Here is a 16247-nt window from a genome sequence, read left to right on the forward strand (position 1 = left end):
ACAATGGTATATAGTCTGGCTGAGCGAGCGGTGTACTACTGTTCCCAGCAGAATCAGAGTGGCAGTAAACAATGGTATATAGTCTGGCTGAGCGGTGTACACAGAGTGTCAGTAAACAATGGTATATAGTCTGGCTGAGCGGTGTACACACAATGCTATATAGTCTGCTATATAGTGTCAGTAAACAATGGTATATAGTCTGGCTGAGCGAGCGGTGTACTACTGTTCCCAGCAGAATCAGAGTGGCAGTAAACAATGGTATATAGTCTGGCTGAGCGGTGTACACAGAGTGTCAGTAAACAATGGTATATAGTCTGGCTGAGCGGTGTACACACAATGCTATATAGTCTGCTATATAGTGTCAGTAAACAATGGTATATAGTCTGGCTGAGCGAGCGGTGTACTACTGTTCCCAGCAGAATCAGAGTGGCAGTAAACAATGGTATATAGTCTGGCTGAGCGAGCGGTGTACTACTGTTCCCAGCAGAATCAGAGTGGCAGTAAACAATGGTATATAGTCTGGCTGAGCGGTGTACACAGAGTGTCAGTAAACAATGGTATATAGTCTGGCTGAGCGGTGTACACACAATGCTATATAGTCTGCTATATAGTGTCAGTAAACAATGGTATATAGTCTGGCTGAGCGAGCGGTGTACTACTGTTCCCAGCAGAATCAGAGTGGCAGTAAACAATGGTATATAGTCTGGCTGAGCGAGCGGTGTACTACTGTTCCCAGCAGAATCAGAGTGGCAGTAAACAATGGTATATAGTCTGGCTGAGCGGTGTACACAGAGTGTCAGTAAACAATGGTATATAGTCTGGCTGAGCGGTGTACACACAATGCTATATAGTCTGCTATATAGTGTCAGTAAACAATGCTATATAGTGTGGCTGAACGAGCGGTGTACTACTGTTCCCAGCAGACACAGAACAGTACACAGAATGCTATATAGTGTGGCTGAACGAGCGGTGTACTACTGTTCCCAGCAGACACAGAACAGTACACAGAATGCTATATAGTGTGGCTGAACGAGCGGTGTACCACTGTTCCCAGCAGACACAGAACAGTACACAGAATGCTATATAGTGTGGCTGAACGAGCGGTGTACTACTGTTCCCAGCAGACACAGAACAGTACACAGAATGCTATATAGTGTGGCTGAACGAGCGGTGTACTACTGTTCCCAGCAGACACAGAACAGTACACAGAATGCTATATAGTGTGGCTGAACGAGCGGTGTACTACTGTTCCCAGCAGACACAGAACAGTACACAGAATGCTATATAGTGTGGCTGAACGAGCGGTGTACCACTGTTCCCAGCAGACACAGAACAGTACACAGAATGCTATATAGTGTGGCTGAACGAGCGGTGTACTACTGTTCCCAGCAGACACAGAACAGTACACAGAATGCTATATAGTGTGGCTGAACGAGCGGTGTACTACTGTTCCCAGCAGACACAGAACAGTACACAGAATGCTATATAGTGTGGCTGAACGAGCGGTGTACTACTGTTCCCAGCAGTGACACACAATGACTGGGGGTGACCCTGGCTAGCGTGGCTGGAGCGCGAACTACCCTGCCTGCCTACCCAAAGCTAAACCCACAGACAAATGGCGGAGATATGACGTGGTTCGGGTATTTATTTACCCGAACCACGTGACAGTTCGGCCAATCAGAGCGCGTTCGGGTCCGAACCACGTGACCCGTTCGGCCAATCACAGCGCTAGCCGAACGTTCGGGGAACGTTCGGCCATGCGCTCTTAGTTCGGCCATATGGCCGAACGGTTTGGCCGAGCACCGTCAGGTGTTCGGCCGAACTCGAACATCACCCGAACAGGGTGATGTTCTGCAGAACCCGAACAGTGGCGAACACTGTTCGCCCAACACTAACTACTATTTGATCTGCAGGAAGAGAAGGCCTGTTAGTGTTTAAAAATAATTCATTGTAAAATATATCCCAGCTTCCCTTGAGGTAACATTTCCATCCTCTGTTAGTAGTGCAATCTATGCTGAATTAAGCAGGTTAACTTTCACATTACTTTTGCATGAGATGATATGTATTTACCTGAGCCCCGTTGACTGAATTACTCTTTGTATGAGGTGAGGGTAGAGGGAATGTCGTAATCATCATCAGCATGCTGAACTTTGGCAGAAATTAAGCGGATGGGATATAATGAGCACAATGAAGGACACCACTGATTTGCAGTTCCATTAGAGCTCTTAAATGGGCAGGCAGCTGTGTTTATTACCATAGATATGGGCGGAGAGGAAAGAGATGTACCACTGTCAACCATTGCAAGTGGACACTGAAAGTTACCAAGAGCTGCTAAATTGGATCCTAGCTACCACTATAAAGAAATTCCCTGATTGAGTCGGGAACCACTTCAAAAACCGTACAATTTTTACTTCTCCCTATGGTCCCAGACAATTCTACTGAACATTAACAATTATAGTAAGGTTTTACTTTTTAACTTTCCCACATATGGTTAGTTGTTGTACTTAGAATATAGTTTTTACAAAAATGAAGGCAGGAGCAGGATAGAATAGTGGAAAAATTCTGTTTTTATAGTTGCGGTTACAGTCTCATGTACTTACGGCAAAAAGAATCATTTCTCCAAGAGCCAACTGTTACTCCTTGCAACTGACAGGCCTGAGTGTACGACTGAAGACTATCACACAAGGCACCTAGATCCAGGTTCAGTTCACACATATCATAGACACAGTTATTAAAGTAAACCAGTGGGTCAATAACACCATGGCAGTCTTTGAATGGACCATCTTTGTCAGTAATTATTCCGCAGAAACTGTTGCTGGCAATTGTTTCCTTCTCCTCTACAGTACAATTAGGTTCATGTTCTGATCCAGGTGTGCATCTGAATCAAATATAAGTTCAATAGAAAAGTGAAAGTAGAAAAATGAACCATTATTTAGGGACAATATCTATTATACAACAGCTTTCATGTTCTTCAAAATAACAAAGCAAGATAAAAGCTGTGGCAATTTGGACACCAAAATTGCTACATATTTTAACCTCCCTGGCGGTAACCCCGAGCTACGCTTAGGCTAGCTGCCGGGAGCTCAATGCAGAGCAATGGAGCACACCAGGCGTTTTTACTCACCTCCCGGGGGATCCAGACTCAAGCAGCCATTCTACTTCCTCTCCACAGAGCTGTTCAGATCACCGTCAGTGATCTAACTATAGAGTTACAGCGAAACCTGCAGGATGGAGGGAAAATTGCAGCGCAGTACCCCAGGGAGGTGAGTGAGAGCAGGGGCTGCTGCTGGATTTCTGCCGGCATGCTTTTTTCCAAGACCTTGTAGTTTTTTGAGAAAATCGATTTTAAAAATGCAAAGAAAAATGGTTTTGAAACTCAAAAATGACAGTTTAAAAAACAATTTTTATTTGCATATTTAAAAATCCATTTTCTAAAACAACAAGGTATTTTTGAGTAATTATTTTTGTGACTTGTTCCCAGTATTCCCCATTAACATATGTGGCAATGGTGATAATAGCATGTACGGGGGCTTTCTACTAACTGCTAAAGTTGGCACAAAACTACACCAAATATTGCAAATTATAGGCTTGTCTGAACAGGTTTGTATGGTCCCTTCTGTCTGATAGCTTTAAGCCGTTACTTTACCGCTATCCTCTGCAACAGTGTCCTCCTTGAAAGGTCGTGATAAAGAGATTTACCCAATCAAAATTGATGTAGTCTTTATCCCTTGTAGTCTTTATAAGATTTGCTCAACACCAGTGAATCTGAGTAAACAGCATATTACATCTAGTGGACAAGCCTGGCCAGGATTCCTAGGCCCCAGGGCTTTGTGCAATCTCTGAATGTTTATTGGTGTCTGAGATTGTCTGCCCAACAGCCAGCTAAATATGTCAGTCAGTGTGGGGTTATAGACATTACTTTAAAACAATACAGTGTTTTTTTTTAGATTTTCATGTTTTTTTTTTTTTAATTAAATACAATTTTAAGTCAGCAGCTTCATGCAGGTATCATCATATACCTGATGTCCACAAAAATGAACGTGAGGATTACTGGCTTAGAATGCAAAAACTCTGGTGTAACTCTTGGTGGTTGCCCGCAGCCTCCAAGATTCTAAAGAAGAGAGAGACCAGGAGCCCATTGGTGCAATGCAATATAGTTTGTAAAGATTGGTGATATTTATTATACTCACAACGGTGGGTTGCAAGAACTTGCAACCCCCGTCAGAACCTGTGGGAAATGACTGTCCCAGCTCGGTATCCCAGGTCTGCTGTGCAGGTGATGAACAGTCGCTCTCCTTGAGGTTTTAAAAACATGAAGTATGCAAAACTAGAGCCCCAAAAGGTATATACTAATCCAAATGACACTGTTGGAGGTGCCCTGGACATATTTTTACAAAAATGGTGTGCTGGGTAGGAGTGATTTCGTTTTACCTCCTTTGAAAAACAAACCACATTTGGTAGAAATAATATTTGTTCATACACATAAGTCTTATGTGCAAGTCTCACGTGGCCAAGTCAGTGACTTTGGCTGTTATTGGATGTTAATTGTAATATTAATATTACAGTTGTTGAAAACCACCAATATTGTTCTGTTGGCCTCTGTATCATACATATTGACACTATCAAAGTCCTACATACAAAGTTTGATTAACTAAGGTGCCTTTATAGATCTTTAGGCATCTCTAATAATGATTCAGCATCCCTAGATATGATTAATTAACCACCTTAGCGGTATGGACGAGCTCAGCTCGTCCATTACCGCCAGAGGGTGCCGCTCAGGCCCTGCTGGGCCGATTTTGATGAAATAAAGAGCAGCACACGCAGCCGGCACTTTACCAGCCGCGTGTGCTGCCCGATCGCCACCGCTCTGCGGCGATCCGCCGCGAGCAGCGGCGAAAGAGGGTCCCCCCAGCCGCCTGAGCCCTGCGCAGCCGGAACAAATAGTAGGCCAGCGCTAAGGGCTGGATCGGAGGCGGCTGACGTCAGGACGTCGGCTGACGTCCATGACGTCACTCCGCTCGTTGCCATGGCGATGAAGTAAGCAAAACACGGAAGGCTGCTCATTGCGGCCTTCCGTGTTACTTTTGGCCGCCGGAGGCGATCAGAAGAACGCCTCCGGAGCGCCATCTAGTGGGCTTTCATGCAGCCAACTTTCAGTTGGCTGCATGAAATAGTTTTTTTTTTATTTAAAAAAAACCCTCATGCAGCCGCCCTGGCGATCTTAATAGAACGCCAGGGTGGTTAAAGACTAGTATTGAGTGGTAAAATATGTCAGGACTCACCTGGTTATGCTGAAACATGATAGGGGTTATTGAAAGGTTATTAAATTAGTAGTGTTGTGATTACAATGTCATGCAGGCACCAATGCACCCTGTTTAACTTGGAGTAGAGTCGAAAAGCACCGCTATTACCATACATTGAAACCCACTTCATCAGCCACATCCAGCATGTGTCAAAGCATGCTCTGGACATGTAGCTCAAGGTATCTGGCAGGCAAGAAAGGGATACATCCTGCACTGCTGAGTGATGCATGTGTAAGCAAAATACCTGTTGGATGTGCGGGCGGTGGGTGCAGGACACTGACTTATGCCTGACGGACGGTTTGATCCATGGGAGCTTCTTCCAAGGCAAAAATACCACCCTGTACTGCATGTTTTTAGAAGAAAAAGTCTGCTTGTGGGATGCTGCAACTGCAATCACACAACTACCAATTCACATGCTTCTCAGTAACCCTCATTAGGATCTGATATGACCCAGGCTAGGATGACAAATCCTAACCACCTAATAGCAGACAATATTTAATTACTGCAGTCTGGATTTCATTAATCACTTATAATATTTTAATTTGAGATGCCAGGAGATCTAAAGAGAATGCGTAGTAAATAAGGCCTATGATCTCCTCAATAGGGACGATCAAAGAGGTACAAATATATTCTCCTTGCATTCAAATTTTATGTAAATGTTATGCAGCTTGAACTTGGACCAATAAAAACTGACAGGAAGTTAGTCTGATTGGTTCAATTTCAAGCTGCATATAATTTACACGAAACTTGAATGCGAGGAGAAATTATTTGCATCTCATTGATTATCCCTACTCCTTAACTCGTCAGTGAGCTAGATTACCCTAGCACTTCTCCATTAATGTTTTCATTTGATTGGAAATTAAATTACTGTGCATACCATGTCATTTTGAAGACATATAAAATAAATTCATATATCTATGCCAGTAAAAAATTATTTAAAAAAAACACGTTCGATTACCTTGTGTCATTGTCAACCTGCCAGCTGTTACCAAGACTGTTAGAATCTGGCTCCAATACCCCGTCTGGGTTAAGGAAGTCATCATTCTTGTCTCCATTGAAATTGCCACATATTCCACATACTTTCTCTGCATATTGGCCTGGAATAGTCACCACCACTCGATGGTTTCCATCAAACCTCACACTAATACCGATTGCTGTTGTCACCAAGACATCATGACCACTAAGGAAGATATTAATGCCTGGTTCTAGAGTGGCAGGCAAGATGACAACCTTATCATTCACCTGTATTCAAAACACACAAACATGCAATAGTGATTGTCTCAAAATATAAAGATTTAGACAATATGGTTTTACCATTATTTTTTTAATGCATGCTCACCTTTACTTCTCGGTTCTTCTCCAGTGTGATCCTGTATCCATGCACGTCAATATTAACATACTTGACATATGACACTGCAGTGTTGCCTCCTCTGTGTTCATTGGCTGCTTCCACATTGAACCAGGCCAGGTGTCCATCCACTTCACAGAGTCTAGATAATGTGTAGGTGCAAGTACCCATAAAATGGTGCACTTGGTTATCAAATGTGTAGTAATGAGGGTCTCCATTAACCTCACAGGATCCTGGGAACAGATTCAGACAAGTAAACTGAGACCTTAGCCAATATTTTTTTGTTAATAGACATGTAAATAGAGAGACCTTAGAAGTGAAAACTAGGTTGAACATGGCTGAGTTAGTTCACTGACTTTATAATGTACCCTGTGCCTTGTGAAGTACTATGCTATAAATATTACTGCGACATTGGAAACAGGAAGAACTATGTTTTCTAGGGCCTGCTGTGAAAAAATCAGAAATCCCTAAAGTCACATGTTTGGGCTAAAGAACACAAGGAATGGACATTAGACCCATGGAAATTTGTGCTTTGGTCTGATGAGTCCAAATTTGAGATCCTTGGTTCCAACCACTGTCTTTGTGCAACACAGAAAATTATTTTACATAACAGTGAACATTATTTACAATCACCAGTATGACTCAACAGAGTTCTGGCAGTTCCTTGCTGTGAGTATATATGTATGTACATATATATATATATATATATATATATATATATATATATATATATATATATGTACATATATATATATATATATATATATATATATATATACATACTGTATATATCTATATATATATATCTATCGATCTATCTATCTATCTACCTATATCTATATCTACAGTATATATATATATATATATATATATATACACACACAGTACAGAGCAAAAGTTTGGACGTACCTTCTCATTCAAAGAGTTTTCTTTATTTTCATGACTATGAACATTGTAGATTCACACTGAAGGCATCCAAACTATGAATTAACACATGTGGAAGTATAGTACATAACCAAAAACTGTGAAACAACTGAAACTATGTCACATTCTAGGTTCTTCAAAGTAGCCACCTTTTGCTTTGATTACTGCTTTGCATACTCTTGGCATTCTCTTGATGAGCTTCAAGAGGTAATCACCTGAAATGGTCTTCCCACAGTCTTGAAGGAGTTTCCAGAGATGCTTAGCACTTGTTAGCCCTTTTGCCTGCACTCTGCGGTCCAGCTCACACCAAACCATCTCGACTGGGTTCAGGTCTGGTGACTGTGGAGGCCAGGTCATCTGGCGCAGCACCCCATCACTCTCCTTCCTGGTTAAATAGCCCTTATACAGCCTGGAGGTGTGTTTGAGGTAATTGTCCTGTTGAAAAATAAATGATGGTCCAACTAAATGCAAACCGGATGGAATAGCATGCCGCTGCAAGATGCTGTGGTAGCCATGCTGGTTCACTATGCCTTCAATTTTGAATAAATTCCCAACAGTGTCACCAGCAAAGCACCCCCACGCCATCACACCTCCTCTTCCATGCTTCACGGTGGGAACCAGGCATGTAGAGTCCATCCGTTCATCTTTTCTGTGTCGCACAAAGACACAGTGGTTGGAACCAATGATCTCAAATTTGGACTCTTTAGCCCAAACAAATCTCTTCTGCTTGTTGCCTGTCCTTAGCAGTAGTTTCTTAGCAGATATTCTACCATGAAGGCCTGATTCACACAGTCTCCTCTTAACAGTTGTTCTAGAGACATGTGTCTGCTGCTAGAACTCTGTGTGGCATTGACGTGGTCTCTAATCTGAGCTGCTGTTAACCTGCGATTTCTGAGGCTGGTGACTCGGATGAACGTATCCTCCGCAGCAGAGGTGACTCTTAGTCTTCCTTTCCTAGGGCGGTCCGCATGTGAGCCAGTTTTTTTGTAGCGTTTGATGGTTTTTGAGACTGCACTTGGGGACACTTTCAAAGTTTTCACAATTTTTTCGGACTGACTGACCTTCATTTAATAAAGTAATGATGGCCACTGTTTTTTCTTTACTTAGCTGCTTTTTTCTTGCCATAATACAAATTCTAACAGTCTATTCAGTAGGACTATCAGTTGTATATCCACCTGACTTCTCCACAACACAACTAATGGTCCCAAACCCATTTATAAGGCAAGAAATCCCACTTATTAAACCTGATAGGGCACACCTGTGAAGTGAAAACCATTTCAGGTGACTACCTCTTGAAGCTCATCAAGAGAATGCCAAGAGTGTGCAAAGCAGTAATCAAAGCAAAAGATGGCTACTTTGAAGAACCTAGAATATGACACATTTTCAGTTGTTTCACAATTTTTGGTTATGTACTATACTTCCACATGTGTTAATTCATAGTTTGGATGCCTTCAGTGTGAATCTACAATGTTCATAGTCATGAAAATAAAGAAAACTCTTTGAATGAGAAGGTGTGTCCGAACTTTTGGTCTGTACTGTATATATATATATATACACTTAAAGAGAACCAGAGGAGGGTTTGTGGGTTCTACAAATCCTAATTGCATACAGAGGCTGGGTCTGCATATAATGCCCAGCCTCTGTTGCTATATTATATCCCCCAGGCCCCCCTGCGCTCTGCTGTGCCCCCCAAAGTAAACCGCCGTGCTAGCGACACACAGCATGTCGCCAGCAGGCTGTTTACATGTACACTGTGACCCTCGCCGCTCCCCCGCCTCCTCTATGTCCTGCTGATTGGAGGGAAGGGACGCAGGCAGGAAGTGGCGAAATACAGAAGGCGTCAGAGAGTGACAATGTACATGTAAACAGGTTGCTGGCGACACGCTGTGTTGTCGCTAGCATGGCGGTTTACTTTGGGGGGCACAGCAGAGTGCAGGGGGGGGGGGGCTGGGGGATATAATATAGCAACAGAGGCTGGGCATTATATGCAGACTCAGCCTCTGTATGCAATTAGGATTTGTAAAACCCACCTTGGGTTCTCTTTAAGAGCTAAATCTTATGAAGCTGAAAAGCAAACATTAAACAAATAAACAAATTAATAAATAAAATTACTTCTTAGTCTAAATAATGTACCCGTGACAAAATAATTGTAAGCTCGCAAAAGGGAGCTTCTCACATTGCTTATTTTCTTGTCTATGCAAAAAAAGTTATATCATAAAAAAAGCATATGTACACTGAGTATGCACTTATGTGTATTATGTGCGCTCTGTTTATGGATTAGCTCCATAGTCTTGTTTCTGCTGCAATTTTGAAGCACCAACGAAGAGGAATAATGGTGTTAATAATAATATTCTGCCAATAGATATTCATGCCTGCATAAAATCTGCTTTTAAATTGCATAATAAACATTGTTAACCTAATCAGAATCTAAAGTTACAATTTTCTTTGTGAAATCTGTTAATTAGTGCAGATGGCTCACCTGGAGGTCTGGGTGGAGGTGTGGTGGTTGTAGTAGTGGTTGTAGTAGTGGTGGTGACAGTGGTGGGTGTAGTTGTGGTTGTGGTAGCTGTGGAGGTACTTGTACAGGTTTTTATTCCATTTTGGACTTGGCAGATCTCATCAGGTGCACAGGTTTCTTCCTTGCAGGTCACATGGTTATTTCCTACACATGTGCAGCGACGTTCACACTCTCCTTCCCAGAACATCTCATCTTTCTGGAAAAATAAGAAAATAGACATTTCAAGCAAGTTTCTAAGATTCCCCATTAATAGAATTATTACAAAGCACGCAATATAAATGGGCGTCATATAATCATTACAACTTATCTGATAATAGATTTGTAAGAACAGTGTAACTAACAGTTGTGTGGTCAAATATTAAACATTCAAGGCTCATGCCCTAAAAGTTGATGCCCTGATCCTTCTTCAGGAGAAAATAGTCTCTCCTGGTATTTGTATCTGTGGTTGAATGCAGAGTGGAAGCAGACCGATAATCTCCAGGCTGAGTCTGTCTATAAGGACAGTCTCCAGTAATGCAGAGTGATTTGTGTTAAATCACCTTAAAGTGGACCCAAATTAAAAATACAAGATTTCAGAAATAAAATCTATTTTCTAAATTATAATAATAAATAGCAGCCTTTTTTTTTAGCTGCATGATGACAAATATAAAATATTTTACATTTATTGGAGGAACCCCTCCCTTCCTTTCATATTGCCGGGACAGAATCCGGCAATCTGGTGAAGTAGAAGGTGTCCGGCAAAGGAGGAATTGCTAATGGCTGCCACCTGTATAACCCTAGTTATGAAAAGAGAAGGGTGAAAAGCATGCACTGAAATTCTCATAGGCTTGAAGGAGTGTTTATTTATCTTTGTATGTGTCAGAGAGGTGCAACTAAATATTTTGAATTAAAAAAATGTTTGGTTTGGGTCCGCTTTAAAGAGCGTTATAGTCTAGCCTGACTAAAGAGAATCTGTGGGCTCTGCTGATGACTGCAGTCAGGATGAGCCAGGCTGCAGAATGCACAATGAGTGATCTGAAAGGTAAATAGGTAAATACATGATTTTATTTACAGGTGCCTACTGACACCAGGGATTTAGGTGGGAATGCTACCTAATTACGATCTAGGAGGGAACGCTGTCTATTTAAAGCAGACCTAAACTCTTGCACAAGAGACAAGTAAAACACACAGAAATCCACCGTGTGTGTGTTTATAGAGAAAAGCCTGTCTAACTATTCCTTCTCTGCAAGTAATAACAAGTGTAATTAGAGCTGTCAGCTCTGTGTGGTGGGTGTGCTGAGTTGCGTGCTAATATGTTTCCCATTTTATGTACCTTTAACTCTAACAAAGGTTTTGCATGTGCAATAAGTGTTCCCATTGTTTAGTAGAAGACATATAATGCATCAAAGAAGGCACATGTGTAAAGCACAATGTTAAGACTTTGTTTTTCTGACTTTATTATGTACCCTGTGCCCTGTGAAGTGCTATGCTATTACTGAAACATTAGAAACAGCAGCTTTCTAGGTCCCGCTGTGAGCAATTCAGAACACAGCACAACAAATTCTTTAAGTAGTGGACACTGACAATACCTGGTCCATTCCAACAATAAAGTAATTCAATGTTAAAGAGGAGCTCCAGTAAAAATAATGTAATAAAAAACTGCTTTATTTTTACAATCATTATGTATAAATGATTTAGTCAGTGTTTGTAAAATCTTTCCTCTCCCTGATTTGCGTTCTGACATTTATCACATGGTGACATGTTTACTGCTGGAAGGTGATGTCAGTGGAAGGAGAAGCTGCTTGCGTTTTTGGCAGTTGGAAACAGCTGTAAACAGCTGTTATTTCCCATAATGCACCAAGGCTACCACAGTATGATGTCAGGACCTTGGTAATATGGTAATTACTTAGGGCCTTTTTTTATTCAAGGAAAAGGGGTCGTCAACCAAAAATGTTGTGTCAACCCAATGACTTCAAGTTACACCACTGCTAGGGTCATGTACATTTTAAACATATAAACATATATGGAGAGTGCAGGATATCAACTAAAAAGATTATTGCTCAACTACAACCTTCTATAGAACCAATCTGAATTAGATAAAGGGAGTGCTGAGATAATCATATGCTGTATAGAGGTGTGTTACATTACACACGGGGACGGCTGTGTCCAACTTTGTTGCAGGCCACCAGGATTGTGTTACTGCTCGTGAGATTATTGGGCCCAAAGAAAATAACCAGCTCAGGGCTGCACACCTGTTAGGGAATTATTATGCCTATAGATCATTTATGATTGGCCACTACTGTTTTTATGGAGGTTTTTATAGCACTACGGCCCATATGCAATTATTTTTTTCACCTGAGTTATCTCCTAGGAGATAATTTTCAACATCACTGTAAACTAAATTTTAAGCATTCTACAAATGAAAATGTACGCAAAAATTGGTGAAAAAGTACTATCAAAATTATTTTGAGTATTTTCTTGCTTGCTGGTGACTTCAAAAGCATTTTATAACAAGTTGTAAAAATATCACCTAGGAGAAAACTCAGGAGAAAAACTTAATTGCATATGGCCCCATGTGTTCATTGTATAAATGATAATGCCTTTTGCATAAAATATGGTAATTAGCTCAGTGATTCCTTAGTTTATCTACCTGTAATTCATGTACACTTTACTCTGTCCACAACCTATCATGACCACTTTCGCTTATCACCAGGCAGTTCCCTCTTTCTTGGCGCCCAAGGTTGCTCTTAGTCATCCAGGATCCTAGCAAAGCCCTTGGTGACTAGTATTGTTCTGATAATAGTTTTTATGTAAGTTTGCCCATCTATAAAAAACAATAAAATAACCCAGGATATTACTACTAACCTGATAGTACTTGCCATCGTAGAAGCATCCACATTCACTTTGGGGTACACAGGTGGGGCCACTGAGCACAAAGCCATCATCACATTCACAAGCATCAGTGCATGGCTTAGTGCAGTTGTGTGGTGCATTCTGGTCCAGGCATGTGGCAGGACAAGCGCTGGCACATGGATTGTAGTGACTGTCACCAGGACATGGGAGGGCTGAATGTGAATATATGAAAAAATACTGTTATTAAACTGCAACATATTTATTTATGAATGTATTCATACTAAAGCATCTTAGTAAAGGATATGAAGATCTGTTAATACAATATTACATTTTGTTAACTTGTTTGCTTTTGTAGTGAGAATATAATTATCATTGCAATATATATATATATATATACTGTATATACTTTGGCAACATACAATAATATGAAGCCGTGCAAAATAATATAATGTAACATACAGCCGTGCAAAATAATGTCATAGCAACATTTGTAAGGAATACCTAGTGAAGAAATTAAGAATAGAAAGTTCTATCAAGTTGCATGCAGAATGGAGTCGAGAAATTATAATAAATAAGAAATGTATTTGATTGGCTAATTTTCAAGCTGCATGAAATTTGCATGCAAGTCAAAATTATTGGCTTCTCACTGACCATTCTGTGTATGTTACTAATATAACCACAATAACAAAATGCAAAAGAAAAAATGGTAGGTAAAAGAGTAAGAAATAATTCAATGAACTAAAATAAAAAAGTGATATAATACTGTAACCAAATCCCCACATACAGTATACTATGTATAACTATGTCAAAATATCTGAATCTATATAATATGACCGTGCTTAAAAAAGCAATACAATTTTTATCTGAAATTCAAAATAATGCTTACCACAGAGAGTAGCATTTCTCCAAGCAATGGGGACTTCTGCCCTTAGGCAAGCATCAGCATATGATTCCAGTGCTTTACATAACAGGTCTTCACCAAGAGCACACAGGTCAAATACACAACTTCCAAAGAAGCGGTCTGGGTTGATAACTGAGTGGCAATCTTTAAATGGACCATCTTTACTGGTTAACAAACCACAGAACTGGTTGCTGGAATAGAATTCTTCTGTTTCTGGTGGACATGGTGGTGGAGGGGTAGGAACAATTGTGTTACACAATGGATCATCATCTTCCACTTGCCAACTCTCTCCAAGCTGATTAGAGTTTTGTGCCAGCTGACCATTGGGCATCAGGTAGTCATCATGTCGGATTCCATTTAGGTTGCCACACAGTCCACAGGTCTGATTGAAATATGTTGTCGGAACTTTCACATCTACTGTGTGGTCTGTGTCATAAGAGACTGTGAGGTGGAAATCAGTCTCTAGAGTGACATATCGCCCACTTTGAGTCACCGTCAGAGATCCATTGACTAAGATAACTGGAAGATTTGTCCAGATGCCGTCCACCTGATTGACAAAATAAGTGCACGTTAGATCTTTTGGGACATCAAAAGTGTATTTATTATGTTTTTGCCTAGCTGTATTGTAGACTTCTTATGAGAAAACTCAGCATAAGAAAGGAAAGTTATAGTTACTCCAGCGCCACAGGCCTCTATTCCCACTAACCAGCAGCAAACTATCCTCCACCACCAATGCACACAAACATAAATCCTGAGCCACACTCCCACACTCGCGTATAAAAGGCTTATCAACCTGCTAATAGATTACATGGTCAGATAGCACTTGTGTTACATAATTTCCTGCTCCTGCATAGCCACTACTAAGTCTTCCAGGAACCATTCCTTAAACAAGAATGACTTCTTTTCATTCAGTGATCAGCCCAGTTGTGCAGGACCATAAAATCAAATGACACAAGTGTTATCTGGCCTTACAACCTGAATCTTTCAGCACACTGGGAAGCCTTCTACTGTATATTTTTGAGTGAATATGGAGCATTACTGACCTTTATCTACATTGGTGGTGGAGGATCGTTTTCTGCTGGAGAGTGTGAAATAGAGGATTGTGGTGCTGGAGCAACTATATGTCATTTCTGTCACACTGTACTAAGACTTGTGGAAAAGTAGTTAAGATTGCAGCAGAAGACATAATGTCACCTTTGACATCTTTTTTTGGTGTTGTATTGTAGTTTTAAAATTCTTTGTATGTAGAGAACACTAAGTCAAGCCATACATTTATACCTAAAATTAATGTAATTGCTTTTGACACAACATCAAATTATAAATTAAAATAAGCAGCATAAAAGCTTTGAATGTGGCCCAACAGACACATCTTTATTTATGCTACCAATTGTAGTATAAACTGTAATTAAGTGCATGTTTTCTTCCTGGAGATGAGCTTTTGGCAGTGAACCTGGCACAATTTGTGTAGGCACTGAGAACAAACAAAGGTATAACTTTATTGTGGAATCTCCAGTGTCAAAGCACATCATTAATTTAACTATTTCCTATACCTTAAGCTATCTTAGCTGTAACTGAAAGTTTTTAAGCAAACTAATTCTTGTCAATGCCTAACAATATCTTATGTAGGTTTGATGCCCACCAGTAACCCCTCGACTGTTGTCTAAAACCTTTTCTCCCAAGTTCTAGCACTTATCTGTGTCTCACCTAACATTTATAGGAAACCCAAGGTGTGAGGCATATGGAGGCTAACATATTTATGATATTTACAATGCACATTGCCTGGCTGTCGTGCTGACTTACTATTTCTAATACTTTTAACCATAGACCCTTTACAAGCATGCAAATTATATGTTTCTGACAAAAAAATAACAAGGTTAGCTGCATGCTTGTTTGAGGTGTGGGATTCAGACACTACGGACAAGAGAGATTGGCAGGACTGCCGGGCAACTTGTATAGTTTAAAATGAATGCCTCTCACCTCGGGTTCCTTTTAACACCTAACCCACACTAAGCAAACCATCACCCAAAGCCTAAAACTTACCTATCACACAAATCCTATCACCTAGCCCTTACCATGAAGGTGCATACACCTGCACAATTACCTTCACCCACCGGGATTGGGACTTAATCCCTTAGGCAACATTCATAGGTCAAGTTCTGTACAGACATGTCATCAGCCTGCAGGTTAGTGACTCAATCTGTTACTGGGGGAGGGGTGGCAGACATGGTGGTATTGAGAGGACAAAATGAGTTGGCCTGCTCTTTGATGAGACAATCTACTGGTCTGGATCTCTCGCCTATGCATTGGAGGGTATCAGGGGGGGGGCGCATCATACACATGCTAGATTCTTGGCAGAGCAAGATCCAACTGGCTGCCTCAGCTGGAAATCATCTAGTGAGTGTACAAGACTTAACCCTAACA

The 16247-nt window shown here is 40.8% G+C and overlaps 1 protein-coding gene across 1 annotated transcript in view; it reads right to left on the reverse strand.

Moving 5' to 3' along the window:
- LOC137504741 (IgGFc-binding protein-like) overlaps nucleotides 1-16247 on the reverse strand; it is a 188240-nt gene that overhangs the window by 131041 nt on the left and 40952 nt on the right. The window contains exons 16-21 of the mRNA XM_068233324.1: nucleotides 13812-14373; nucleotides 12938-13137; nucleotides 10055-10289; nucleotides 6643-6884; nucleotides 6262-6545; nucleotides 2601-2878 (exon numbers count right to left, since the gene is read on the reverse strand). Coding sequence (XP_068089425.1) covers nucleotides 2601-2878; nucleotides 6262-6545; nucleotides 6643-6884; nucleotides 10055-10289; nucleotides 12938-13137; nucleotides 13812-14373 — 1801 coding nt within the window. The remainder of the gene's footprint in view (nucleotides 1-2600; nucleotides 2879-6261; nucleotides 6546-6642; nucleotides 6885-10054; nucleotides 10290-12937; nucleotides 13138-13811; nucleotides 14374-16247) is intronic.

The sequence above is a fragment of the Hyperolius riggenbachi genome, chromosome 4, assembly GCF_040937935.1.
Source record: "Hyperolius riggenbachi isolate aHypRig1 chromosome 4, aHypRig1.pri, whole genome shotgun sequence".
Classification (NCBI taxonomy): domain Eukaryota; kingdom Metazoa; phylum Chordata; class Amphibia; order Anura; family Hyperoliidae; genus Hyperolius; species Hyperolius riggenbachi.